At 40.4% G+C, this 25459-nt stretch overlaps 2 protein-coding genes across 3 annotated transcripts in view; both read right to left on the minus strand.

Moving 5' to 3' along the window:
- Window positions 1–2385: 2385 nt before the first annotated feature.
- CUNH15orf61 (chromosome unknown C15orf61 homolog) lies at window positions 2386–7405 on the minus strand. Its single transcript, XM_069995439.1, has 2 exons — window positions 7057–7405; window positions 2386–2611 (listed from the first exon to the last, which is right to left on the minus strand). Exons 1-2 carry the CDS (start codon window positions 7400–7402, stop codon window positions 2484–2486), a joined length of 474 nt encoding a protein of 157 aa, XP_069851540.1. The 5' UTR covers window positions 7403–7405; the 3' UTR covers window positions 2386–2483.
- Window positions 7406–18157: 10752 nt separating this feature from the next.
- The window catches only part of Iqch (IQ motif containing H), a 239377-nt gene continuing 232075 nt past the window's right edge, over window positions 18158–25459 (minus strand). The window contains exon 23 of one of the 2 annotated variants that reach the window (XM_069995061.1): window positions 18158–18362. In XM_069995061.1, coding sequence (XP_069851162.1) covers window positions 18288–18362 — 75 coding nt within the window. In that variant the 3' untranslated portion in view covers window positions 18158–18287. The remainder of the gene's footprint in view (window positions 18363–25459) is intronic. The other variant, XM_069995060.1, reaches the window with a different exon arrangement.

The following is a 25459-nucleotide window of genomic DNA, read 5'->3' on the forward strand; positions in this document are numbered from 1 at the left end:
GGCTGGCTTTGAACCATAATCCTCAGATCTCAGCCTCCTGAGAAGCTAGGATTACAGGCATGAGGCACCAGTGCCTAGCTCACATCTTCATTTTTAGAAGTTTTGCCTAGATTTTTCTGCCCATGCTAGCTTCAAACTGCGATCCTCACACCTCAGCCTACTGAGTAGCTAGGATTACAGGTGTGAGCTGCCAGCACCTGGCTTCACCTCATTTTGAAAACTGTTTATTAACAGTGTCTTTTGTAAATATAACTAAAAGGGAGAGAAAAATGTGGATTACAAAAATAATGCTTTTATTGAAATAAGAGAAAGGTGTTTTGTTTTTCTCAGATTACAGGGGGGGGGGAAAAAAACTAAGACACAAAGGAGTAATTAGGCCTAGGTCAAAAAGACAGCACAGGCACTAAAAATAGAGTCAGTCTCTTGGCTTCCTGCATTTGTACTCTTTCAGGCTGAAATGCTGCTGTCTAATATGAAATCAAAAGCAATGATCATACAAAGGGTTCACTACAGGACTTAATAAACCCAATGAATGATATTTTTATTTTTGGACTGTGCTATTAGCTATTGAGTTCATCCTTCACCATGATCAACTAGAAGAGCAAGAGGTCTATTGATTTTCATGTAATACAAGAAAATATTACATTTGCTTAATTGTTACATGGTAAGCACATAAGACAAGAAATCAAGGTTCTATTTAATGCTGCAAGCAGCAGAGAATTACAGAGATCAATAGGGTAGTTTGTCAAAGATGTTCTCCAAGGAAACATACCTGTCACTATATGGACAAGAAGTCACACTAACTGTAGCTATTGAAAAACAGGTAAGCAGAGTCAGCAGTACAAATTATCAGAAATCAAACAGACTGATGTGAAAAGAGATACAACTCTACTGAAAAGCTGTATTTATAGTCTGGTAATTAAAAGCTATTTTATCAGTCTTGTGTTGGGACCAAACCTTTACAGCATGTATTGACAAGATCGGCAGAAATGAATGAGCAGTATTTGACTTCAAACTTATGAGCTATAGTTATTTAACTTTGTCCATTACAGAGGAAATCAGTTTTAGCCTTCCTTGCAAAATGCTAATAGTCAGTTTTATTATTAATGAAGCTTAATAGAACACTATCTTCTTTGTGTAAGCTATTCATTTAACTGGTGTCTAGTATATTCTTCTGGACTAAATATATTGGCATAAGTACTTCTTTATTTAAAGTTGTTAAAATTGCTCTTAAGACAAGTGAACACTATACACATTAGAACAGTTCACTCTCAGCAGCACACTTAAAGTGATTACCTTTGAGGGGCCAGTTTGAAGTCCTTCATGATCTTGATGCTTTTCCTGCAAACACTTCTGCTCTTATTCTAATGACTTGCCAGGATGCTTCTAAACATTGACTAGATTGTTTCATGAGCAACTTCCTCAAAAATGGTTAATATTGCAGAGAATCAGCAACACCTTAGCATAAAATGATATACAATGTATGTTTGTAATTATGGGAGAGATCATAAATCTTAAACACCCATTGGTTTAGAAATTAAATAGTTCTACTTAGTTCTCCCTAAATGACTCCCAATTTCTGAAATTTACCATTCATCTGAGTATTTTGTGACTATCCCCAAGGATAAATTTTTTTAATGACTTTGCTTTCAAAAAATGCAATTAACTTAATAAAATTCTAATGTAAAAAGCGCTATCAGGTCTTTACAATTTTAGCCCAGTCTCCACTTCTACTTTGTCTGTGGACAGTTAACTGCTTTTATAAGCAGTTACCAAATATTTTTTTTTGAGTCTTTGTAGATCTCAATTTCCTCAAAGCTTTATTGGCATGCTATTTTAACTTTTAATAAGTCTTAATTTTATTCACCTTGCGGCACTTACACTAACCATAGTATTTCACTAAGCTATTCAATTCTTTAAGCAATGAAAACTTTCAGCATTTACCCAAACCTTTCCTCCAGATAAATGGCACAGGAACTTTCAAAGCAATTTCATGCAAAATCCTGACAGCCGAATGCTTTCGATTTCAGGTTGTAATACAATTTCCATCAATTTTGGATTTGCCAACAATATTATCTGCAATATTTACCTTCATATCTTGTATTTTTTCCAATGTCATTAAACACAAGATGTCCCCTTTTTGAGGCATTGATACACTCTTGAGAGCCAATTTAAATTGTTAATATACATAGCTGTAGGATCTATATATACCATAATCATTTTTTATCTGTTGACTAACCTAGTTCTAGGGAAACCAGTGTGCAGCTTCTTGTGTTTGTAGTCCTGTTAGCTGAGAACAGAGTATGCAATATATAATAACTTGTGAAAACCTTCTCCTGAGGCTAATGATTCATCTTAAACAATCAGCCACCACAGAAAGAAAAAGGTGTTTGCAAAAGTTTTATTTTACAGGATCAAAAATAAATATTGCAAATATACACAAGAGAAAACCCACTGATAGTTATATTCTCCAGTGCACACTTTTAATACATGGCACCTTCGTCTTCTTTATTTAGAAAATAAATTGTTATTGGTCCATAACTGGTATGTACTGTCTCTGTGACTCTGGCAAATAACCAGGACCCAAGTCCATATAATAGAGTTGGAATACCTACAAAACAAATGAATATATTATTTGTGAACATCCATACTTATTTGTCATGCACCCATGTGTAGTAATCACAAATTACAGCTACAGAAATAAATATATGACTTGACTATTTAAGAGCTCAATTTCATCCTAGAGATTTTAGAACTATAGATAAATGCTGATATAAATTTTAATTCAAAGTGTTTCCCTAATTCATTATCTTCAAGTAATTATGAAGTAATTCTATATTCATTTCACAAATAAGCAAATGGAGAAGAATATTCATTAATTTAGCTGTAAATGTTCCTGATTATTTGCCTTGAGCTAAAATTAGTAGGTCAACTTTGCTGTCCTTTAAGTTAAATAGCAACACTGATGGCTAACATAATTTTTGTACAACTTAGAAACTGGGTCAAATAGCTGCCTTCAAACCTAAGGCAAAACCTAACTCTAAGGAAGATTTTAGTGTAATAGGCCAGAGAAGGAAACACTCTCATTAGCATTTGTACAACTGATGTGAAAACAATCTTATGTCAACCTCTTTGAAAAACATATATAGTAAGCTGACACATGGTTTTTCTTTAGAATATTGCTATTGATAAAATCTTGCTGCTTTATTTGAGATCAGTTGCTACTTCTCATACAGGAACTAAATATTCAATCCAGAGATAAAGATTAAGAATCCATATAGATATGATACTATGATAGTCCCAAACTAACTTTTGCAATGCCTATCTTTTTTTAAAAAGGCATTTATTTTAAATCAATGCCTATTAGCATACTTAAAATGTATAAAAACACAGACACATGAATCAATAACAAATACTGTACGCTCTGTGCAAGTATTAATGATATTGCTCCCATATGGGAAATGGGCAGAAAGAGAAATTGCAAAAGGATAGTGCACATTTGGAAAATCACTTTCTAATTAGTACGGAAATCAACACATGTTTAGGATTGATCAGAGGCTGATTTTTTCTCATTTTTCTACATGAACATATTGGCTTGTGTTGTGCTGTTTTTAACTGTGTGTGCTGTACTTGACTATACTTTGTTTATTCCTCTTGAAACTGAAATATGGCCACTGTGATATTAGAGATTAATAGGTAAGTTAACACTAGCTGGCAATAAGAAGGGGAAAATATGCCTGTTCAGGCTGTACTTTTTTATTTTTGGAATTATGCTAGGTCATCGTCATTATTACAGAATTCCTTACAACCCTTATGAAATGTTCTACAGTGTATTGCCCTCTGTTCCCCTTAAGATTCCCAAATTCTCCAAAGTCTCAAATGTCCATATCACACCCACACACACACAAACACACACACACAAACACACACACACAAACACACACCTATACCCCTCCAAAATTGAGACTAAGAAAGCTATTTAATAAATCATTCATGCAAAGCAAATGGACAAGACAAAACCACAGGCAGAAGTTAGTAGCAAGAATGGAAAGCATTTGAAAAAAATCCAAAATATGGGATTTCAACTTGGAACTCAATGGGGCAAGGAAGCAAACAAGGCCTTAAAAGCAATGATTAATTTCCTAAATGCCCTGAAAATAAAATATATGTCTCTTAAACCAATGCTAACGGTATAAATTAAAGAAATGATACTGACACTGAGAATTTTTATAGTATTTATCAGTTTACAATTTCAATGTTGATGCTTTTTTTAAAAAATCAGGCTTTTGAAAAATACAAATAGATGGCCTATGTAGGCTATTTTTTTTTCAGCTAAAATAAAGAACTGATTTAAGATTAATAGCTACTCTATTTTAAGAAACAACAAGGAACCAACATCAGTTATGCTATCTGACAAGGGAGGTTGTGATAAGGAAGTCAGAATTCTACATTTCTGACTTTTTCTGTCATCTGTCAGATTAATGCACTGAATGGTAAGCTCTGCCATCTCTATAATGTACACATAAACAAATTTCCTTTGTGTTTAGCACAGGACACTTCAAAATAAGAATCCATGAAAAGTTAATTTTTTCCACGTTAACTGAAACATAAAACATCAAAATGAACTTGAAAATCAGTTCTTTGCATAATAATTCATTTTGAGTCAGCTGAACAGTAGGTAAACCACTGTCAAATTAAGCACTTAAAAAAATTAGAACTTCATAGCAAGTATCTGATTACCCATTCATTCCAATGGTAAGTTGCTTTTCTTAAATCTCAATCTATTTCCCAGCAGGATACTCAGACTGATAAAGCATCAGTAAAACGTCAGCTACAGAGACTAATGCAAAGGAGAAAGGAAACAAATGGGTAAAAATATCTTGATTATTTACAAAACAGAATTACTCTGATAATTACTAATTTGGAAGGAAAGAGGAATAAAAAATCCTTAGCATTTTTGTTAATAGATTGATGATCTACAGGAGCAAATTATATATCACAAACGAGGAAAAGATTTTATATCTAATTCATATTCTCTTCCTTCAGACAAAAATTTTAAGAAAAATAAGTGTTAACAAATTTCAGAAAGTCTGGAAAAAAATCTCCCCATTATTAGTGGAAGCCAACTTGTATTACAGCATACATTAGCAAAAAGTTTTCCTGTTTGCTTCACTTAAAATTTTTATTCTCATTTAACCTGGATTCTTAGAATTTCAAAAGATCACACAGACTATTCATTCTTCCATATAAAAAAATTCCACTATTGTTTCTTTTCTCAAAAGGCTTTACTTTTCTATGTGGGATATGTTGTGAGTATATTACTTAAAAAAAAAAGAAGTCCTAGTATTTAGGTCTAAAAGATAAACCCTTAGATACTAAGGTGATCTTAAAACCTTATTCTTTAATTGTGCCTTTTTTGTAAAAGGCACTGAGCTCTGATAGTCTATTTTTTTTCAACAAGGCAAAATTTACTTCTATGTAGAAAGGTGCACCATTGGCCAGCAAGTGCTCGTATTTTAAGTCTCAACCTTTAAATTGAGACTTTCTGGTAAAAGGCACTGAGCTTTTCCTAACCTCTTATATTTGGGAAAGTGATATCTTCTGATTCTGAAAATGCTAAAAATAAACATTCTTCTTGAGTCTCCGTGCTCCAGTCTTTCCAAATACTTCTGAGTTGAATTTTCTAAATCATCTCATCATTCACCTTGATAGTAACCTCAAAATAGATGGGGCATACTAAAAAGCCTAAAAGTAAGAAGTATTTTTAAAAGTCTTTATATGTCACTTAAATAATCTTCCTTCTACTCGACTGAGTCCAGGATAATCCCAGTGGAGCAAGGCTCAAAAATCCCATGAGTCATGTGAATTATTATAAATAGAAATATACAAGTCATATATTTAAATTTAATGAGCTATCAGATTATATCATTTTGGTTTTTTTTTTAAAAAAATAAAACAAGTTAGAACAGCATCCATGTCTGGATTTTGAATTATTGAAAACTTAATTTTCCTATCAGCTATTAATAGGTCCAAAATATTTTGGCATTTTATCTTTTCCTCTGACCTAAAAAAAGTCTTGTCCAAATATTGCCTCTTCTATCACTGAACCAGAAGAAAATTAACACCCTGGGAAAGTTAATATTCAAAATATCTGCAGAAAAACATACAAATATTAAAGAGTCAGAGCCTTTCAAATGACTTTTAGGCCAAGTATTCTGAGAAAACTCTAATATGTCTGATGACCTTCAGTGTTTTTGGCAAAACAAAACACCAAGAACTTCCTGACATTTCATCTGAAGAAGACAAAGAGTCAACTTATAAAAGAGGTGACAGTGATCCTGATGCATTGTACTTATAAACGGATTATTCCTTTGTACAACTAAAGATTACATATATGTATGTATGTATACACACACACATATATATATACATACATACATATATATGTATAAAAGTCGCCTCAATTGTAGCCAGGTACCGGTGGCTCACGCCTTGTAATTCTAGCTACTAAGGAAGCTGAGATCTGAGGATCCTGGTTGGAAGTCAGCCAAGGCAGGAAGGTCCATAAGACTCTTACCTACAATTAACCAGCAAAAAGCCGGAAGGTGGAGTGTGGCTCAAGTGGTAGAGCGCCAGCTTTGAGTGAACAAGCTCAGGGACAGAGCCAGGCCCTGAGTTCAAGTCCAGTACTGGCACACACACACAGACACACACACACACACACACACACACACACACACACACACACACACACACACACACACACACACACACACACACACACACACACGATGGATGCACTGTGACCTTTCTGGGGATGAATCCTGCTAAGCAAGCAGAAGCTTCGGGTGCCCACGCAGGGACAAGCCACCCGGTGCAGCCCAGATCGGCAGTAGAGTGAACCCCGGGGACCCTAAGGCCAGCGGGGGGCTCCCCGTGAGCGGGGCTGGGCTCTGGGTCAAAGGCCAGCCGGGGCCTCCCCGCGGGCGGGGCCGGGCCTCGGGGCTCGAACCGTTGTCCCCGGGTGTGGGCCTGGGATCGCCCGGCACCACTCACCGAGGTTGACGACCTTGAGCGCCGTGAAGAAGCGGTCCTGCGGGGCCAAGTCCTGCCAGGGGGCCTTGGAGCAGTGGTACTTGATGAAGGGGAAGCAGCCGGTCCGCAGGACGTGGTAGTTGGCGCCCTGCACCGGCCAGTTGAAGTGCGAGAGGCCGAACTGGTCGTTGCGGACGGCGCTGTAGGGCACGCAGAAAGAGGTCCAGTACGGCAGACGCCGCTGCAGCAGGTGCCGCGTCAGCACCTCCGAGGCGCGGGGCTTCGGGCGGGAGGCGGCGCCCGAGGCCCAGGGCCCGCACAGCAGCAGCCGCAGCGCGGCCTCGTGGGCCCTCCGCAGGAGCTCCATGGCTAGCCGCGCCAGGCGGCGCCCGCGCGCGCCCGCGGGGCGCGCCTCCGGGGGCGGGGCCGCGCCTCCAGGGGGCGGGGCCGCGCCTCCAGGGGGCGGGGCCGCAGGGCGCGCTTGCACGTTCGCACCGCCCCGGGGAGACTGACGGCAACGCGCGGCCGAGGAGACTCGGGGTCCGCGGCTCATGCGCAGTACCGCTGGCCGCCTCCCGCGCCTGCTCGCTGGGAGACCTGAGGGACACCTGCACAGAGCAGGTGCCTGTGCCCTGTGACCTCACAGAAACACGTGGGGAGGGTTTCTCCTCATCCAGGGCTATTCGGTTCTCCTGGTGAAGGGGGGAGTCATTTTGTGTATTTTATTGTAAATTAGGAGCCAATATGGATGGTTGACAACTCCTTTGAGCATTCTACAGCTTGCCAAGAAATACCTTATCTGACAAAGCATTTGATATCTAGAACATAACTCATTAAGAAAACGAGAATCCAATAGGAAAAGAGGCAAGATTTTGAATGGACGCATCACAAAGGACAGCTGTTCAAGGAATAGGTGAAAAGTGCTGAACTGCAATAATCATTTGGAAAGTGGAAGTTGAAACCACAGTGCAGCAACATTACACGTCGACCAGAATGGATAATGTAGAAAAGACAGAAAATGCGAAGTGGTCTGGGTTGCAGGTGATGAGATACAGGTGTTGTTGTTGTTGTTGTTGTTTTCCAAAGTGGCACAAATGGAAGTCCTATACACTGCTGAAAAAAACACTAGGGGGGGGGGGAATCTTTAGACAGTACTAGAATTAAAAACCCAGAACTAGACCTGCTTGGTACAGGCAGGCATTGTGCCACTTGAATCAAACCATCAGACTGTTTTACTTTGGTTATTTTTGAGATAGTCTCTCTTTTGTTTTTGTTTTGTTTTGTTTTGTTTGCTAGGGTAGATCTAGACTGCAATCTTCCTATTGAGATGACAGGTATATGTTACAACACCCAGCTACCTTGTTGAGATAGGGTGTGATTCAGGTCTAGCCTTAAAGAACAGTCTTCTACGTCACTTCCCAACTAGCTAGGATTACAAATTTCCCAACAACCAGCTGGGAAAATTTTTTGATCGTTATGTATTTTGACTGAATTGTGATGGGGGAGGGGAAGGAGGGCAGTATGCATTATTGCTGCATGGTTTAGGACCCAGCCATACCACTCCTAGGTCTATGCTTCTTGATTTGCTCACTGAGTAGGTAGCTTAAATAATAACTTCTCACAATTGTGCAGGCTAAGGGGTCCTAAATTGAAGATACTGTCCAGTTCATTCATTTTTTCTTTTTTTGGGGGGGTGAAGGTGGGGGAACATTGCTATGGTTTAAACTCAGAGCCTTGTACTTGGTTAGCTTAGCTTGCTCTGCTGGCACTCACTCTTCCACTTGAACCGCACCTCCAACCTGGATTTTTGCTTGTTATTTTCAGATGGAGTCTAACAAATTTTTCTTCCCATGCTGGCTTTGAACTGCAATCTTCTGAATCTCAATTTCCTGAGTAATCAAGATTAAAGGGATGAATCACCTGCACCAAACACCCAATTGTTTTTGTCTTTGTTTTTATTTTGTCCATCCTGGGGCTTGAACTCAGGGCCTGGGTGCTGTCCTGGGCCTCTCTGTGCTCAAAGCTAGCACTCTACAGTACAACTTCTGGCTTTTTTTGAGTAGTTTATTGGAGATAAGAGTCTCATGGACTTTCCTGCCTGGGACTGGCTTAGAATCTCAATCCTCAGATCTCAGTCTCCTGAGTAGCTAGGATTACAGATGTGAGCCACCAGTGCCCAGACCAAATGGGTTCTTGATCAGTGTTTCTTTCTGCCTTTCTGATGGCTGCCTTGTGTTTGTGTCCACTCATAATTCTATAAGATTTGGGCTCTATCTGGATGACCTAGTTTATCCTATTCTACCACCTCATAAGCCCTATTTCTAAGTACAGTCACAGTAATCCTTCAGCATATTAATTTCTGTGTAGAGGGAAACACATTTAGTCCACAATACCTAGTATAAATTATGTATGTATATTTGCCAGAACTCATTTGAATATTTATAATAGTCAATTTAGAAATTGTAGGCCTATCAATAGTAGCAGAAATTAAGTGTAGGTAATTTTGGAATATTCGCACACTAGAATACTATACAGGAATGTGCTCATGTATAAATCACATATAACACATATCTCACAAATATAAGGGAAAGAATCCCGGCATGAAAAGAAAAATGGCAAAAATCTTACCTTTGCTCTTAGAAGGCAGGATAGTGATGATTACCATTAGCAAAGTAGGATGAGCTAAGAGCCAAAGACTTTTGGTTTAAGGAGGCAGGACCCTGGAAATGATGCTGATTCCTACTCCAGAATGCTTTGATGTAATCACAGGTAAGGAAGCCACAGACCCAGGTTTCCTCAGCACTAAGAAACTGCTTCCTAGTTCATGCCCTCTAAGTCAAGCTTAGTACTAGAAGTGACTTGAGGTTAGCGAAATGAGCTCCCTGCCCATAGCTTAGTCTAGTCCTTCCCTTCTCCAGAGCTTAGCATGCTCCCTTCCCAGGCAACACTAGGCCCAGGTAGTAAAGGCAGTAAATAATCAACTTCCAACCCCCTTTACCTTGGGATGGCACTTCTCTGGGGCAGCTACCACTGTATGAGACAAAAGGGGCCTCTTAGTGACCTTCAGGTCTGAGCAGTTGCAGGACCCTTATCTACTATTTGGATAGCAGCCATAAATCCTAGTCTGCCATGCTGAAGCTCCTGGCCTGCACGTCCACACCAGGGTCTCTATCTCCTAGCCCCTTCAAACCCCTCTAGGTTTTTTGGTCACCTCAGACAATAGTCAGCGCTGCTTCTCACTTCTCCCTTGTGAGGAGTCGTCTGGACCCCTTGCCTGGCAATAAACCTGGCTTTGTTCTCTGTACCCGGATGTCTCTGTGGTTCTCTGGCAAAGTCTAATTAATCTTTCATTTAATCTCACACTTGAGATATCCCAAAAGCTGGCTGGACGTTCGTTAATTCTCCTCTCACTCTCAGCAGTACAAACACTGCTTGCTGCTCTGTGTATCTATACCCTGTGTCACATCTTTAAGATCAGAATGTGTGTGTGTGTGTGTGTGTGTGTGTGTGTGTGTGTGTGCGCGCGCGCGCACGTGCGCGCAGTATGCACCAGTACTGGGACTTGAGCTCAAGGTCTGGTAAATGACACTTAGCTTTTACTGCTCAATACTGGTACTCTACCACTTGAACCACAGCTCCACTTCCAGCTTTTTAAGTGGTGAATTAGAGATAAGAGTCTCAGACTTTCCTGCCCAGGCTGGCTTCCAACTATGATCCTCAGATCTCAGTCTCCTGAGTAGCTAGGATTACAGGCATGAGCCTTTGGTACATGGTTAATTTAAATCTTTAATTTGAGTAGTTGGCAAAATGAAACTGAAGAATAGGTAAGAAATTTATCCAAGGTTATATGTGAGAATGAAAAGGATAAAAATCTTGGCCTGGCTTCTAGTGAGCTCTGCATTAAGAAACAGTTCTGTCCCCATCCTTTGTGGATGCTAGCATTCAGGAACGGGGAACCCGGTGGCAAGCAGAATTATTTAACACTTTTTAAACCAGATAACCTTGTTCTCCATTTTGTGGTCATGTTCACCAAACTGCAAATCTTCATATGTAGTCAGTACTTAAAGCAGCATTTGAAAACAAGGCCAAGTAAATTTACCTTGCACACGCGTTATGGTTATATGGTTCTAGCTTCATAAAGTGAGCCTTGTTTTTATTAACAGATGTAGTTATAAAAAGCCTGTAACATTTTTGTAACACGAATCATATTTTCAAACCAAATCCCAAAGACATTGTAGCTTCCTTGCTGATTTTCATCTGACAGAGGCTCTGAGCCCTTTAGCTTTAAGTGTCTGTGGCCCTCTAGTCTCACTGTCAAGTAGTTAATGATCTATAAACAAATACTGAGATGCCCTAAGGGGCTTCTCTATTTAAAGGGGCCTTGAATCATTTTATAATGAATATACAGTAGTCCACCCACTGATTTATGATTTGTCACTTAAGGATTTGAAGTGAGATTCTGCTGGTATTTTTTCAAATGAGACAAGTTTTTAATTTATTGTACAAAAGCACCGATTTTTTTTGCAATTTTTTTCTTTAGCAGGAAAAAACTTCCAAAGATATTAATCTGGGAAGTGGAGCTGTAGCTCAAAGTTGTGGAGCCCTAGCCTTGAGCAGAAAAGCTCAGGGACAGCACCTAGGATCTGAGTTCAAGCCCCATGACCACAGAAAAAAAAGAAAAGGAAAAAAATTAGTCTGTTTTGGCAGTTTCCAGGGTATTAAACACCAGTTTATTTGTATGTGTACAGTTGTACATTTTAGGCTCATAAACTAAAAGGGATTGCCAAGGGTCATAACATCAGAAAAATTGTAACTACCAGTTACTGAGTGAGTTGTCCTGGATAGCTTATACCTATTGTCTTATTTAAACAACAGTCCAAAGCAAGATTTAGTTTTTTTCATTCTTTAGCTGAGAATATAGTGTTGAAGGTTGGAATTTAGGTCCACAGTCACAGAACAGGCAGGTGGTACAACTTGAATCGAGCCTATACTCAACAAAAACAACCCAAATCGTGCTTTGATCACAGTTTAAAAGAGGTTGGTGAGCAAAGGTTGGTGGCTCACACCTGTAATCCTGGCTACTTTAGGAGACATGAGGATCAAGGTTCCAAGCCAGCTTGGGCAAATAAACCACCATAAAGACTCAAATGGTAGAGTGCTGGCCTTGAACAGAAAAAGGTACGGGATATTGCCCAGACACTGAGTTTAAGGCTTAGTGTAGATGTGAACACACACACACACACAAACACACACATACACACACACACAACACAGAGCAGGAAATGCCACACCTTGATACAAATGTAGCTGCTTCAGGTTAGCTTTCCTTCTTTCTTTCCTTCTTTCCTTCTTTCTTTCTTTCTTTCTTTCTTTCTTTCTTTCTTTCTTTCTTTCTTTCTTTCTTACTTTCTTTCTTTCTTTCTTTCTTTCTTTTCTTTCTTTTCTTTCTTTCTTTCTTTTCTTTCTTTCTTTCTTTCTCTTTCTTTTTTTGGGTCCGGTCGTGGGGTCTGAACTCTGGGCCTGGGCGCTGTCCCTCAGCTCTTCAGCTCAAGGCTAGCACTCTACCACTTGAACCACAGCGCCACTTCTGGCTTTTTTCTTTTTGCTTATGTGGTGCTGAGGAACTGAACCCAGGGCCTCAGGCATGCAAGTCAAGCACTCTACCACTGAGCCACCTTCCCAGCCCAGGTTAGCATTCTTTACATATTGTTTATTCAGTAAAGACTGAAGTGGACCTTGAGATGGAGCCCAAGCTGGTATGATTCCATTTTGAGCTTTGCCTTTGTTTTAGGGATTGTAGACTCCATGGGTCTAGTTACTGGAATGAAAAGATGCATCTGGTCCCCCTCCCCTGAACAACTTAACCCACCCTTGATTGTTCAGTTGAAGACTGACCCTTAAAACAGATAGGTTGTAATCTGGCTAAAACTGGTGACACCTTGTACTTACAGTAAACCCCACCTTTTGCATCCGCCTTTTGCCCACCAAAAGTTAGACCCCGCCATACCCGCTAAATTTGCGTGCTATTTTAAACCAAAGAGATAGGCTGGTTTAAACAGCCATGACAGACAAACTGTAACCTCATTGGCCACCTGCTTGTGGTCTGGTATGACTGTACAATCCTTCATGTGTATTACGATCCCATTGGTCACCTGCTCGACCAGGCTCAACCTCATGGATTTTGCCTTTAAAAACCAAAGTATGTGGGCTGCTTGGGGTCGCAGTATCAGCTCCTGAGCCTGTGCTGCGGCCCTCAGCATCAGTGTAGGAACTTTCTCAAAGTTGCTTCTTTTTTAACAACTTTGTTGTGGTGGACTCTGTCACTCCGGATGACTAGATGGGCTTGCCTGCCTGAGTAGGGGTCTACCTACTACAGACACAAGAAATAAGTCTTCTAGACTCAAATTAGTATCTATCTAGTCCAGACTGGCCTTAAGGAAATTTGGGGGTCTGACTCTCAAACCACAGGAATGATTTTTTTTCAAAAGTAGGTTACTAACTGGGCACTGGTGGCTCACACCTGTAATCCTAGCTACTGAAGAGGTGGAGATCTGAGGATAGCAGTTCAAAACCAGCCTGGGCAGGAAAATCTGCGAGACTCTTCAACTAACCACCAGAAAACTATAAGTGGAACTGTGCTCAGTGGTAGAGCACTAGCCTTGAGAAAAAAAAGAGTTCAGAAACAGCATCGAAGCCCTGAGTTCAAGCCCTACAACAGACAAAAAAGAAAAAGCGCCAGATAACTGGCATAGTACTATGTCTATATCTGTTGAAAAGTACTTTAAAGGTATCTTTAAAATGTGTGTCATGTGCTGTGGACTTTGGACACTTCAAAAAAAAATTCCCAAATGAAACCCTAAAGTTATTTGGGTAACCTGAGTAAAGAGGATGTGGTGATTTTTCAGTTATATGTATGAGAGTGCTGCATTTGCTTGGGCAGGTACTGTACTTGAACTCAAGACCTTACACTCACACTTGGCTGGAACTGTAGCATTTCTTGGGCTACAGCTCCACTTCTAGCTTTTCTTATTTTATATACATTTTGTGTGTGTGTGTGTGTGTGTGTGTGTGTGTGTGTGTGTGTGTGTGTGTGTGTGTGTGTGTGTGTGTGTGTGTGTGTGTGTGTGCTGGTCCGGGGGTTTGACCATATGAGACAGCAAATGCTGTCCCTTATCTTTTTGGCTCAAGGCTGGTGCTCTACCTTTTGAGCCACATCTCCACTTCCAGATTTTTGGTTGCAGTTAATCAGAGATAAGAGTCCTACAGACTGTGAGGTCTGCACAGGGACACCTCCCTATCTCTTGGCTAAGTTTCCGCCCAGTATCTGTTACCTGGGTAACTGGCAGACTTGGAAGCAGTCACCCTCCCCTCCTGCTAGATCAAATCCTGGACCACCTCTGATCATATGTCTCCCATCTGACCTTTGGAGGGTCCCAGACCCTGAGGTCATCTCTGGGTCCAGTGTGGCCACACCTTTCTCCCACCTGGCCACACCTCTTGCTGTCCCTGGCCTATGTAAGTCCTGGCCCAGGGGTAGGTCACCCCTTCTTGTTCAGCCATGCCTCTCCACCACGCACGGCAGAAACAGCAGTTCAGTAAATAAACTTCTTTTCCTGCCTGAATAGTGGGTGGTGTTCTTTTCAGCTACCTATTGAATATACCTTACACAGGTATATTATATATACTTTACACAGGTATATTCCTGCCTAGGCTAGCTTTGAACTTTGATCCTCAGATCTCAGCTTCCTAGTTAGCTAAGGTTATAAGTGTGGGCTAGCTCTCTGAATTTGTTTTTCCAACTTTTTTTGGTTTGTTTTGATAAGCCTAGAATTTTGTTCCAATCCCAAAGTTTAGCCTTTTCAAGTTGTATTTTAATGGTGAAAGCATCCAACCGTAATCTAGATGGGTGTGAGCAGTACTGCAGCTGTGGATAATATGCGAGCATTTCAGTGAACCATAACTTGTAGTTCAGCTCTTTCTGTTTATTCTTTATTGCTGTTTCTAATAAAGCAAGATGTTAAAGCTAAACTCCATGCTCTATTAATTATATGAAGGTGAACTTGAGTCATATTTGTTACTGAAGATGATTAATAATTACCAGTTCTGCACACATTTCTGGTGCATTTCAGTAAATAAACAGGGTACATTGTTGGGTAGTAATTGATTAATTAGCACATTCATCCTACACAGCTCAATGGTCTAAGGATGCTGAGTTTGAGATATTGCTCATAATTATTACAAGAAACAAATCTGTTCCATTTCTCAGTTTATTCTTCTGTACACAAGGTTGTTTTTTTTTTCCTTCCTAAATCGAATGCTTAATGATTCAAAACCTTATAGGTTTTAGTCAGATAAATCAACTTCTTGAAAAATTGCTAGTCATAATCTCAGAATCTTGTTTTTGTGTGAACTAGGGTGAAAACTTTTACAAGGCTAATTTTACCATTCTATCTTGCTGTTAAACTGGATCAAATACTGTAAATATAGGGCACTTCCCTGCCACGCAGGGAACACTCGCTGAGCACCTAGGCACCACAGGGGTACCCCGATCTCATTTGCTTCCCAGCCACATCAAATAGTCTGGGATGGCAAGTGTCATCGGGTTGGCACTTCGCAGCACCAAGCCAACATATTCTGTAATCTTCAGAGAAGTATAACAGCATGTATTGGTCGCCATTTTAGCTCTGTGGTAATTTAGGAATTTTCTTCTTCTAATTTACTGAGCCAGCATGTAGTTGAGATACAGTACAGTTGAGAGGACTTTGGGCAGGGAGTCAGGAATCTTCGATTCTTATCTGTATCCTTTTGTTACCTATGTATGTTTGTATATATCTGTCTGTCTGTCATCTTTTTTCAATGCTGGGGACTCAACCCTAGGTATCACATCTGCTATGCAGGGGCTCTATCCTTCATTATATCCTTGGGCCATATCTTCCTCCTCCTCCTCCTCCTCCTCCTCCTCCTCCTCTTCCTCCTCCTCCTCCTCCTCCTCCTCCTCCTCCTCCTCCTCCTCCTCCTTTTCCTCCTTTTCTTCTTTCTCTTCCTCCTATACCTCCTCCTCTTCATTCTCCTCCTCCTCCTCTTCCCTCTTCTCCTCCTCCTCTTCCCTCTTCTCCCCCTCCTCCTCCCTCCATCTCTTCTCATCTCTGTATTTCCCTCCCCTGTCCCCCTTTCTCCCTTTCTGTAGTCCAGGCTGGCCTCCAACTCTCCATCTTCTTGCCTCAGTTTCTCAAATTCTGGAATTTGTGCTTCCACATTCATCTTTAGTTAATCTTTCTGCTTTGCCTCTTTGAGTTTAAGGATCAAATAAATATAAAAATACCTTGAAACTGTAAAGTATCATATGAATATAAGACATTACTAATATTATTGATAGCTTTCTTACCTGGTTGACATTAATATGATATACATTTGTTGGATGCTCAGAATGTCCATGCCTGTTCTTAATTATGAAGTATTTTTTAACAGCCTTTATGCTATCAGAATTTTTTATGTGGTTTCATAATTTATTACTAAATGTAAAACACAATCTGTAAAACAATATGTCTTGTATAATCGTATTTAAAAATATATGTACAGGGGCTGGGAAGGTGGTTCAGTGGTAGAGCGCTTTCCTTGCATGCATGAGGCCCTGGGTTCGATTCCTCAGCACCACATAAGCAAAAAGAAAAAAGCCAGAAGTGGCACTGTGGCTCAAGTGGTAGAGTGCTAGCCTTGAGCTGAAGAGCTGAGGGACAGTGCCCAGGCCCAGAGTTCAGGCCCCACGACTGGACCTCCCCCCCCCCAAAAAAATATATATACAAATATATACAAGCAGGGCACTGGTAACTCATGCCTGTAATCCTAGCTACTTAGAAGGCCGAGATCTGAGGATCACAGTTCAAGCCAGCCCAGGCAGGAAAGTCTGTGAAACTCTTTATCTCCAATTAACCACCAGAAAACCAGAAGTGGTGCTATGGCTCAAATGGTAGAGTGCTTGCCTTGAGCACAAAGAGTCTCAGGGACAGTAACCAGGACCTTGAGTAGCACCCTGCCCAGAGTTCAAGCCCCATGACTGACACACACACACACACACAATATATATATATATATATGCATATATACATATATATATATACACACATAAAAGTAAAAGTCTACCTAATAGGAATTTGACATATATTTGATAAAATACAAATGCAATAGTCATTCATTGAACAATTCCTAATACTAGTAAGTAATTTATGAATGTGCATTATGTTTATAAACATCAGTATCTTTAAACTTAAGTTCTGTTGGGTATAGCTGGGCACCAGTGGCTCTCACCTGTAATCCCAGCTACTCAGGAGGCTGAGATCTGAGGATCATGGTTTAAAGCCAGCCCAGGCAGAAAAGTCCCCAAGAGACTCTGATCTCCAATTAACCAGAAAACTGGAAGTGGTGCTGTGGCTCAAATGGTAGAGTGCTTGCCTTGAGCACAAAGAGTCTCAGGGACAGTACCCAGGCCCTGAGTTCAAGCCCCACAATGGAGGAAAAAAATCCTGTTGTGGGGTGAGAGACAATGAAAACCAATTTGGAGAAGAGTTAAAACTCCAAAACCTGACAGACATGTAAAATACCATGTACTATATTTGGCTTCAGTAAAAAGGATTTTTCTTCTTTCCAAAAAAATACTTTCATCACAATGAACTAGTTTTTTGAGGGGGGGGTGGGGACTGGGATTCAACATAGGGTTTTATATGCTTAGGCAAGCACTCTACCATGTGAGACATGCCCAGCCCCTCCTTTTAAAAAACTATTAAAAATCACACTTCTTGCAGGGCACTGGTAGTTCACATGTGTAATCCTAGCGACTCATGAGGCTGAGATCTGAGGATCTTGGTTAAAAAAACAGCCAGGGCAGAAAAGTTCATGAGACTCTTATCTCCAATTACTCAGCCCCAAACTGGAAGTAGAGCTGTGTCTCAAGTGATACAGCTCCAGTTTTGAGCAAAAAAAGACAAGTGATGATGCTAGGCTCTGAGTTCAAGCTGCAGTACTGGCACAAAGAACAAAAGAAAATCACAGTAGATGTGATGGATTTAGAAGATGTAGCAGCGGTAGATGAGGGAAGAATAAGAGGCTATACAAAGTTGCAAAAATATTCCCCAAATAGTTTTTATTTATTGTTTTATCCATTATTCTTCCAATAAACAAAAGAGTGTTGATAGAAGTATTGAAGGACCACTTCCTTCTGTGACGCAAACTTTTGCTCTCTGATACTGGATGATGGCTCATAGACCCAGAACACTGCAGCTGGATGGACACTTAAACATCAATTCTACTTCCTTGTTGTATGTGTGAGAAATCTGACAACAGAGAGAAGAAATTATTTGTCTATTAACAAAAAGAGTGGGAACCAGAATCCAGTAAGACATTTAACGTTAAAGTAGATGTCACATATATTCTATACTATTTTGAAAATCTACAAATGTCACAGGACCATCATTGCCTTTCCAAATTTTTGCAGGTGAGTTAGGTCATTAACCCATTTATGCATTTACTGGCATCAAATCTGTAGTCTGGCATGAATTCTACGATATCCAGAATAAGGAAGGTAAACTTAGAATGAAAACAGTTCCCAAGAAACCAGGTGACTGGCACTCTCTGGTGACATCTTCAGATGCTTGGAGGTGACATTATCTTTTGGTAGACCTGATACCACATTCAAATATTTTTATTTCTCAATGCCTCCCATCCTATTAGGTTTTGGTCTTACTTGTTCCTTAATTAGAAACAAGTTCATATGGAATAGAAAATATAGAGAAAAATTCCCATCATTAAGAAGTAACCATTATTAGATGGATGCCAGTGGCTCAGGTCTGTAATCCTAGGTACTCAGGAGGCTGAGATCTGATGATTGCAGTTCAAAGCCAGCCTGGGCAAGGAAAGTCTGTGAGACTCTTATTTCTAATTAACCACCAGAAAACCAGAAGTGGCGCTGTGACTCAAGTTGTAGAGTGCTAGCCTTGAGCTGAAGAGCTGAAGGACAGTGCCCAGGCCCAGAGTTCAAGTCCCACACCAAACAAAGAAAAATTCCTTTGACAATAAAAGGAATCCTGTACAGGATTGCACAGAAACACTTGAGGGAAGAGCCATTACCCAAATAAACAAACAAACAAGCTATGCCTTAAACTTATGAGTAAGAAAAAAAAACAAACAAGCTAAAAGGACACACCAAGAAAAAAAAAAAAACAACCAAACTCCAAATCTATTTTATGCATAAATGTCAAATGTCTATTTTCCTGTGCTATGTTTAGGATCTTCCTATAATAAAATAAAAAAAATATTTTTTTTACTAACAGATTTTTTAAGCAGCAGGGACATTCTTATTATTTACTGTTTTGGTATCTTTGCCTCATTTACATAAATACCCCAGAAACCAGCAGTTTAAAACTAATAAAAGCCCAGGCCCTCCATCAAGTGTAATAAAGTTTCACAACCATGAGTTCGATTGTGGGAGTAAAAAAACTCAAAAAACCCTAAATATATAAATATGTCGTTATGAAGGTTTTTATCTGGAAAGTGTATAATCACATTTCAAAGTTAGAACTTCCATTTGAAGGAGCAATGTACTAATAATATTTAAACATTTATGTAGAATACTTTATCTTTGAAACACTTTCCCACTGACCAATTAATCTCTACTGCTTCCCTAAGGAGCAGGTATTATCGGCCATGTTTTCTACATAGAAAATTGAAGAAGATCTGGTTAGACTAGAGAGGGGAAGGGCCACAGAGACAAGTTTCTGGCCTTGACCATTCTGACCCCAGGATATAATTCCTAGTGGAATGTACTGGGTTTCTAGTATGTTTGATGGAATCATTAATCAGTGATATAAACAGTAGCTTGATTTGCCTCAAGCATTTGGATACTTTTTGTGGCAGGAAGGAATGGTGTCTGAATTCATTTGTTTGTTTCTATAAGAAAATATCTGAGCCTGGTGCCTGTGGCTCATCCTGTAATCCTAGCTACTCAGAAAGCTGAGATCTGAAGATCATGGTTCAAAGCCAGCCCAAGCAGTAAAGTCCATGAGACTTTTATCTCCAATTAACCACCAGAAAACTGCAAGAGGAGCTGTGGGTCATAGTGGTAAAGCAGTACCCTTGAGCAGAAAAGCTCAGGGACAATGCCTGAGTTCAAGCCCTGTAACTACCGCCACTACCAACACTAACAATACCACAAAAATATCTGATGCTGGTTTCTTTAAAGATAAGAGTGTTGTTTGGCATGTGATTTTGTTGGCCCAAAAGTCCAACCAAGGTGCCAGCATCTGACTGGAGCTCCGTTGGCTGTGCCACACATTTCAGAGAACTGGAAGGGAAACAGCTGTTTGTAGAGAGGTCAAGCATGTGTAATAGCCTTGTTTTATAACAACCTACTCTTGCACAAACTAACTTGGTCTCTCCAGAACTATATGAATCTCGGGCTGGGAAGTTGGCTCAGCAGTAGAGCACTTACCTTGCATGCATGAGGCCCTGGGTTCGATTCCTCAGCACCACATAAGCAGAAAAATAAAAGCTGGAAGTGGCGCTGTGACTCAAGTGGTAGAGCGCTAGCCTTGAGCTGAAGAGCTGAGGGACAGCACCCAGGCCCAGAGTTCAGGCCCCATGACCGGACCAAAAAAAAAAAAGAAAACAGAACTACATGAATCTTCACGAGGGTGCTCATCTGGTCACTTGATTACTTTTCACTGGACTCTACCTCTTTTTTTCTTCTTTTTTTTTGTTGGTTGTGGGGCCTGAACTCTGGGCCTGGGCACTGTCCCTCAGCATTTCAGCTCAAGGCTAGCACTCTATCTGGACTCTACCTCTTAAAGATTTATCACTTAGCTAGGGCACTGGTGGCTTAGGCCTGAAATCCTAGTTACTCAGGAGGCTGAGATCTAAGGACCTCAGTTTGAAGGGAGCCAGGGCAGGAAAGTCCATGAGACTCTTACTTCCCATTAACCACCAAAAAAGCTGGAAGTGGAGCTGTGGCTCAACAGTGAAGTATTAGCTTTGAGTGAAAAGCTCAGGGACAATGCTCAGGCCCTGATTTCAAGCCCCAGTGCCAGCACCAAAAAAGAAAACAAACACCCCTCCACCCCCAAATCCTGGAAGGGTAGGGATAGGACTCCACATCATGCAAACGAGCTAGGGAGGAGTTGGGGACATTATTTCAGCTATGTCATCCTAGTAATTGTAACCATTCTATTTTAAGGATTAAAACATATATTTTATCATAAGTAATATATTAGTAACCAACTGATAGCTTTAACAATTAATAATCATTTGTATTCATCTGACACCTTTCTTCTAAAGAGCTCAAAGCACTCTACATTTGTTATCTCATTAATTCCCAATCCTGTCCCTGTGGGGAAGGTAATAAGTATTTTAACACTTAAATGTTTATCTTTCAAAATTTCTCAAGCATACATTAATTATATTTTCAAAAATGTAAATGTTCATTAGTTTTATTTTACTGTTCCTCTGGCTTTAATGTGCACAGCACACATTTGTTCGACTCTTTAAATAGACTAATCATAGTAAATCTTATCTGGAAAACTATAAATTAAGTTTGCCAAGATAATGTGAAGGTGGAGGTTGAGGGGAGGAAGAAGCATCTGTTTTCACTTTGCTCACTGGAAAAGGTTCAGCTGGTACTGAACCTTAAACTCAGGGCCTGGGTGATGTCCCTGAACTTTTTTTGCTCAAGATGGGTGCTCTATTACTTGAGCCACATCTCCACTTCTGGCTTTTTTTTTTTTTTGGTTGATGTCGTGGGGCTTGAATTCTGGGCCTGGGAGCGGTCCCTGAGCTCTTCAGCTCAAGGCAAGTGCTCTACTACTTGAGTCGCAGCACCACTTCTGGTTTTCTGAGTAGTTAATTGGAGATAAAGTCTCACAGACTTTTCTGCCTGGGCTGGCTTTGAACTACAATCCTCAGATCTTAGCCACTTGAGTAGCCACAATACCAATACAAACAAACAAACAAGCAAGCAAAAAGGGATGCTGCCTTAAAGGACATGTTTCCCAATAATAATAAATGGCTACTACAATTTGCTTCTCCACCGATTGCAAACACTTAACATTAAACAATGGGTCATCCTTCATTCAAAGATAACTCTACTATTCAATGTATTCGCTCCAAAACTTCCTGAAAAAAAAAATCATGTCATTTTTCTAAGAATTCTTATGCCAATGAACATTATAGTTTCTTTTCCAAATAGTAAAAACTCACTAAGTTATGCCTGGGATATTTTAGACATTGGGCACATAGAAATAATTATATTTTCAAACTTAGTTTACCAATACTTCAGCATCTCTGTAACATGTATATGCTGAAAAGATAATGGACTATACGTCTTTTCAAATATTCTGTAATTAAAGCATTTCACTAATTTAATCTGGTCCTCTGGCTTCTTCCATTTAATTACTTGAAGTGATTGTTTTATTATACCATTTTTTTTTGCCTTTCATTTTGAAGCTGCAGGTGTTTCAGAAGAGATCCTCCCTGATCATCTCCTGATCACTTCTAAGGGAAAAGTGAGTGAGCCTGGATAGAAAACCTGAACTTGAAACGTGCCTTTGGTGGAGGATGATAAGGATGTATGCAAAGGAGGCAAATGGCATTGTTTGAGAAGCCAATTATGTGGATGAAAGAAAAGGTTCAGTCTGAGTGTGATGGGTCACACCTGTAAATCCTAGCTACTCAGGAGACAGAGAATTGAGGATTGTAATTCGAAGCTGGCCTAGGGAGGAGAGTCCATGTGGCTATCTTCAATTAACTACCAAAAAGCCACAAGTGGAGCTGTGGCTCAACTGGGAGAGTACCAGCCTTTAGTGGAAAAAGCTAAAGGACAGAGCCCAGGCCCCACGTTCAAGCCCCAGAACTGGTGCGTGCGCACGTGCGCACGCACACACACACACACACACACACTCACACACAATAGTTCAGGAGAATGGGTTCATTTTACTATTGCCAGCAGCTTGAGGCTTTAATCAAAACTCTACACCCAAAACTTCTTCCCTACAGTTGAATAATAGGGGCTCATGCCTGTAATCCTAACTACTCAGGAGGCTGAGATCAGGAAAGTCCATGAGACTTCTCTCTTTCCCTCCCCCCCCCCCCCTTTTGGTCAGTCATGGGGCTTGAACTCAGGGCCTGGGCACTGTCCCTGATCCATTTTGCTCAAGATTAGCACTCTACCACTTTGAGCCACAGCTCCACTTCCTGAGACTTAAAAAAAAGTTTATTATTTGTGAGGCTTTTATCTCTAATTAATCGCCAAAAAAGTTGGATATGGAGCTGTAGCTCAAGTAGTAGAGCACTAGCCTTGAGCCGTCAGGGACAGCACCCAGGCCACGAGATTAAGAAACCCCAAACTTTAAAAAACGAAGAAATACCACCCCCCCGAAAAAAACCTTCCCCAAGCCAGGAACCAACTTATAATTCTAGCTACTAAGGAGTTTGAAATCTGAGAATCATGGTTCGAAGCCAGCCTGAGCAAGAAAGTCTCTGAGACTCTTAGCTACAATTAACCAGCACAAAGCCAGAAATGGAGCTGTAGTTCAAGTAGTACAATGCTAACTTTGAGCAGTGAAGCTCAGGACAGCACCCAAGTCTTGAATTCAAGCTCCAGGACATGCACAAACAAATGAACCAAAAGCAACAATAAAACTCTCCTTCCTGGATGGATTTAATACTTTGGTACTGTTTAGCAGAGGGTTTTCACCACGGGAATGATCCACTGCTGTGCTGAACAAAACAGAGACAGTTTTCTGTTAAAGTCCAGAGCAGATGAGAGCCATAAGGAGACAGAGGATTCCATTTACTCTCAGGACACGAGTGTGCCAGTGAACTAATGAGTCTCTTGGACCTTATGTTATTCTGGCTTCAATAGAAGCATGTTTTTAATGGGTAGGAAGTACTTCCTATCTGTCAAGTGTCTGGACAGTAGGCCCCTCATATGGAATAGAGAGATTGGGCAAGAAAAAGAGGTCATCCTGTACCTTGCCTAGGCAGGAAACCTGGCTAATTAATGTATGCTCAGCTACGGCAGATCAAAGGCTGATATAGGCAGACATGTTCAATTCATTGCAGAAACTTTAAGCCTGTGGCTGGAACACAGTTTAAAGATTGCTGGAATTCCATAGGTAAAAAATACTCTTCATTTTGCCAATACACTCAAGTAGTTTTTAAAATTACAAAAGTCATTCTTTAGAGTTGAACACTTTTGGTGTTACCCCTTGCATATTTCATTCTGCAGCAAAGCTGATTCATACGAAAATTTTTTGAGGGCAATTATGAAGCAAATGTTGATTGGGTCACCACTGTATTACTTACTAATTTGCCTCTTAGGTCAGGTGCCAGTGGCTTACCCTGTAACCCTGGCTACTCAGGAGGCTGAGATCTAAGGATCTCAGTTTGAAGCTAGCCTGTGCAGGAAAATCCCTGAGAATTTTCTCCCCATTTGGCCATCAACAAGCCAGAAGTGGAGGTGTTACTTGAGTGGTAGAGCATCAACTTTGTGCAAAAAAGCCAAGGAACAGTGCCAGGCCCTGAGTTCAAGCCCCAGTACAGGCATACACACACACACACACACACACACACACACACACACACACACACACACACACACACACACACACACACACACAACTTGCCTCTTAAAAGATACTGTTGATTTCAGTTTGTAAAAATTCTATACTAGCTTAAATGGAGAACTAGAGAACACAAGTTGAAGCTAGAGGGCTTGATTGAACTGTATCCTAAACTAAGAGCAGATACTGCCACCTAGACACATTTTGATGCTTTGGTTAATTAGATGTTAGCGTTTCCTACTTGAAGAATAGCAACAATAGCAAACAATAGGAGGGGCTGTGTACAATGAAAGTACAGTGAATAATAAAGAATCACCTTTCAAAATTCATGCAGTATGCCACCAATGGCTCATGCCTATACTCCTAGCCACTTAGGAGGCTAAGATCTAAGGACTGTGGTTTGAAGCCAGCTCAGGCAAGAAAGTCCATAAGACTCTTATCTCCAATTAACCACCAAAATGCCAGCGGTGGAGTTGTGGCTCAAGTGGTAGAATGATAGCCTTGGGCAAAAAAAGCTAAGTGATGGTGCCCAAGCCCTGAGTTCAAGCACACACACAAAATATTCATATAGTTTTCTTTGGGGGAGAAAAAGACAAATGTGTTTTGCCAAATAGCAATGTTTTATGCTTTAAATGCTTTAAATACAGGAGTTAATTACTCTTTGGAACAGGAGAAATATTTGTAGAACAAATGAAGGCTCCACAATCCTGAAGTGTATAGAGGAGTACATGCAGAAGTGATATCAAGAAGACATGTCATTCTTCTTTTAACAGATTACCTTTTCCTTAATTTGAGAAGAAGAGCTGGCTCAGCACTATTAA

This window comes from Dipodomys merriami, unplaced genomic scaffold, assembly GCF_024711535.1.
Source record: "Dipodomys merriami isolate MVZ:Mamm:240054 unplaced genomic scaffold, mDipMer1.0.p SCAF_48, whole genome shotgun sequence".
Lineage (NCBI taxonomy): Eukaryota > Metazoa > Chordata > Mammalia > Rodentia > Heteromyidae > Dipodomys > Dipodomys merriami.

Coding starts and splice junctions, on each gene's coding strand:
- CUNH15orf61 (XM_069995439.1), bottom strand. CDS start 7,402: ATGGAGCTCCTGCGGAGGGCCCACGAGGCCGCGCTGCGGCTGCTGCTG. Junction 2,612..7,056: donor GCTCAAGGTCGTCAACCTCG/GTGAGTGGTGCC, acceptor TTTGTTTTGTAG/GTATTCCAACTCTATTATAT.